Source organism: Salvelinus sp. IW2-2015, unplaced genomic scaffold, assembly GCF_002910315.2.
Source record: "Salvelinus sp. IW2-2015 unplaced genomic scaffold, ASM291031v2 Un_scaffold1984, whole genome shotgun sequence".
NCBI lineage: Eukaryota > Metazoa > Chordata > Actinopteri > Salmoniformes > Salmonidae > Salvelinus > Salvelinus sp. IW2-2015.
Window position 1 is genome coordinate 17,429 of NW_019943335.1, and position 4,192 is coordinate 21,620.

General features: G+C 45.0%; 1 protein-coding gene across 1 annotated transcript in view; it reads left to right on the forward strand.

Moving 5' to 3' along the window:
- The first annotated feature begins 524 nt into the window (after window positions 1–524).
- Window positions 525–4,192, forward strand: part of LOC112072630 (transmembrane protease serine 9) — a 24,444-nt gene continuing 20,776 nt past the window's right edge. Inside the window, 1 exon segment of the mRNA XM_024140011.2 lies at window positions 525–639. Coding sequence (XP_023995779.2) covers window positions 525–639 — 115 coding nt within the window.

Below are 4,192 nucleotides of genomic sequence, written 5' to 3' on the forward strand. Positions count from 1 at the left end.
TTGAGGGATCAGCGGGGTGGAGATGTTGTTAACCTACCCTCACCGACACTGGGGGCCGCGCGCCGTTAGGAAGATCCAGGACCGAAGTTGCAGCAGGGCGGGGTCGAGACCCAGGGTCCGGCATTTTGATGAGAAACTCAGTTATGGCAGGTATCTATAGGGTGGTTAAATGGAGGCTGTAGGTCTGATGAACGGAGCAGTTCTCACAACTAGTTTCCCTCTGTCGTTCAGGATGAGGTTAGCCGCAGTGGATCACGATGGGTGTCTGCGATTTGGGATCCGTCTGTGGACCTAGCTTGGCGGTCAAGCAAATGTGGGCAAGTGGGTCTAGGGTGTCCCAGTAGGGAGTATGGATATGGTCCTTAGACTAGTCTCTCCAAAGCGCACTTCAATGATGACGGAAGTGAGGTGCTACAGGTCAGCATAGTCGTGTAGGACTCAGTTACCCTCTTTGACGGCGACTATGTGCTGCTTCGCTTGGGAACGGCAACATTGGGCACCTTGAAGTAAGTTGATTATAGAAGATGTATCTCGCTAAGAAGCACCCATATGGCCTGCCGAAACATGCAACCAGCTGGTCTGCAGCGCATAGCGAGGAGCACGTGCTGGGAATGAGGCCGTCGGCCTGCACCTTGCGAGGTGTTAACACGTTAAAAAGTTGTCTCTACCTCAGTCGCTGCCAGTGAAGAGGAGCCCGCGCAAGGGTTTTTGGGGTAGGGGCCGATTACAGATGGCACGTCAGTATTGCCTCCGAAGCACGTAGCGAAAAAAAGTTATTCTAACACGTCGGGAGTCCGTCACAACACCACCTGGTACACGCGACGGGCGGCAGTGTCTTTCTGTTTTGTAAATCGTGATTGAACTGTAGACCCTGCCGACGTATACCTCTTGTCATGGTGTCTGAATTGCGAACTCTATTTCTGTGGCTCTGTAGCGGGACTTAAGCTTTTTTGATTGCCTGATGGACGCGAGAATTAGCTATACACTCGCTTTATAAATGTTGTCGGTTCATTGTTTCGCCGGACAACCATTTGCTCCCCGTGGATTAAAGGCAGTGTCGCGCTTCCAGTTTCAACTTGGTAATTGCTGCCTGTCAATCCACGGTTTTCGTAGTTGAGAATGTTTAAGTCTTGACGGAAGGTGTGTGTACGATCTATACGTCAAATGGCACTTCCCTCTAAATACTGACGCGCTCACGGTCGAATCAGCAATAATCGTCAATGATTGTTGTGTGCGACGCAAGATGGCGGGAACCAAACAATTGGAAATTGGGGTCTTGTCAGCGTCGACGGTTTGAGACCAATCGCGATTGGTCAAAAATGTTAAAACGTGTATTTCATGGACGTAGATTAATATTTTATATAGGTAATATATATATTACCACTCATCCTATGCTTTTAACGTCAAAATCAACTATATATGCACTTGAAGGTGTCGGGTGTGCTTCTAAGCACATGTGTTTTGATTAAGTTTATAATTAAAGATCACACAAATGAGTAGAGGGAGTTTACAGCCGCTAAATTGCATTTGATGTGATGTCCTCTGCTAAGTTGTGTTTGCATACCCACAGGGTGTGCATGAAGTGTGTTGAGCCATGTGTTGTGTCCTCTGATAGAGAAAAGGAACACAGTCTTCCAGCTGATGTCAAAACTCAAGTCACACTGCATTATTTCTGCCTCATTCACCGAATCACATTTTACTCGCTGTGACCACCAAGAAAGTAAATATTCCTCGATATTATAAACAAACACAAGCTGCTAATAATAACAACAGAAGCTTATCGGAAAACTTTGCTCTACTCATTCATAGCGCAGCTGCGGTACTGAGGAGGTATAGTTGCATTGTTATGGCTAAATTGAGTTACGAGTGCGATGTTTAACAACTTCAACATAAACGTAGTCATAAAAGATCGACGCAGCGTCCTGATTGTACTATGGGTTTGAATCCCCTCTCTCTAGTTATGGTTTTAAAAGTTTTTGAATTCTCACAGTATCCACTTTGCTGTGCGTTTGGAGGTTTCTATGTACAGTCTATGGCTCCAGGAAACTGTTGCTAACACAGTGATCTGAGCTATCTGATTGGCTGAGCGGTAGACCTATAGGTCCACTTTATTTGCTCTCTGGGCCTGCCGGTTATACTGAGATCTACCTTAAGACCCTGTAATCAAGGCGTATGCTCACGTCAAATGTTTAAAGAATGTCACAAATGTTCAATTGTATCATGTTTTTCAAATAAAATGTAATGAATTTAATCAAAAGTCATTCAAAAGTCTAACCCTCTGAGATCAGGATTAGGAAAAGGTCCGGAGACGTTCAGGTGTGTAAATGAGTTATCATCAGCCCTTTCAAAGGGGGGAGGGGTTGTTGGGACATCTTTAGGGGTGCTGTAGCTCGTTGAAGGGTTTTGTTTTAAAGTTTGAATCTGTTGACGAAGCTTATAGTTTGGTAGACCTGAGAGTGGAATGTTGAGGACTGCCAGGGCTTTAAGAAACTGACCCCACCCAGGAGGTTTTCTGTCATCAGCAACCTTGTGGGCTGCTGTTGTACTTCTAAGCAAGTCCATCATATGAAAACCCTTGACAACATCCCCCTGAAAGATAAACTCTCCTTTGTCATTCCAAGTAGCGGCCCCCTTTGAGTCTTTTATCTTGTTCATAATGTATCTAACATTTTTCCGGTTACGTGCCGGAACATGTGTCAACATGTCATGCATAACATTATCTTCAACATGCATGTGATCTTCAACCGGTAAGATCACCGGTCCCGGCATTACAGGGGCTTGGCTCTCTCTAGGCGCGTCATCTTTTAAAGGGTCCGGTGGGGAAGCGTTAAATGGTTGGTCTCTCACCTTGTTTTACCAAGGCCAAATACCTTTGCAAGAGSTTTGTGTATTTCTGGACCTTATCATAGGGGTTCAACCCTTTTCTGTTCAAAATATCCTTCATGAACGTATCCAAATCATTTTCCGCTGTTTGTCTGATATTTTCAGGACCCTGTAATTGCTGTTTAAGTCTATCCAACTCTTGTTGAGGCACCAAGTACATTTTATTTGCCATCACACTCTGTGTTCAACCCCCACGTCTGGTAGCAATAAGGCTGGTGATGAAGGGCACGGCTATACTTAGTAAAGGTAGAAGAAAACCCCCAGACTGTTGTATGCTGGCTTTTCTTTTGAAGACTGGCCCTTTTATTGGCAAAGAGTTTGATCGCRGTCTTTTGTCTCTTTAATTTTTTTAATTGGGTCAGGGTGAGTGGAATGTGGCCTTTGAGAAAATTCAAAGCAATCTCACCTAGGGATAATATGAGATCTGAAGAACAGTGACCCAAGATGGCCTTCCGTTCTTTAGGGGTAGCCCCAACTAGGGTTCTCAAGAGTTGTAGGTTTCTTTTTAAACGCAGAGACATATCGGTTACTTTTTAGGAATGTAAACCGTCGGCCACTCCCACGGAAACAGTCCTGTTCGGAGCCTCAGGTGTTCTGGAGTATTTGATTTTAAATCCACGATTAAATAAGAAAATGGCGCTTTGGTAGCGTCCTCATAGCTTCCGATAGAAAGTCAGGCATATCCTTCGCAGGTAACAATCTGCTGACTGATGAGAGTGTTATTTGTAGTTTGTCTCTAGGTTGTGAACAGAAACTGCATGTAATTGGCTGTGCAACACTAATCGGTTACGGCTAAATTTTTGTAGCACCTTTGGTGAAACAGATTTTCGTACCAATTAAAGCACGGGACAGGTTTTTCATGAGTGGAGTATACTTGTAGTGAAAAGCTCAGGGCAATTTCTAGGATGGTTCGCTTAGCATGCAAATAGCATATTGGTCCAAGAAGCCAGGCCGGATTGTTTGTTAATGAGGAGGGCAGAAGCTCATGCATCAGACAGATGGTCGGGTATGCCTTCAACAAATCAATGTCAACAGTCCCTGTAGATACGTGTCGGATGCCGGGAGTCAGCTGTAAGTGAAGGGCAAAAGGACAGGAATGAGGTCAGGGGTGAAATTGCCATGACCTGCCCTTGCGCTTACATGCGCGGTCTGTGACATGAAGGGGAGCTCGTTCCATCGCCACACTTGGAAGTCGAATGGAATCTCCGGGTTGGAACGTATTGATGAAACTAATTATGTGTAAAACATTCTATGAAAGCCAGTGATTCCAATACGCCAGACTCGTGTGACAGCTTCTACACTAGTTCAC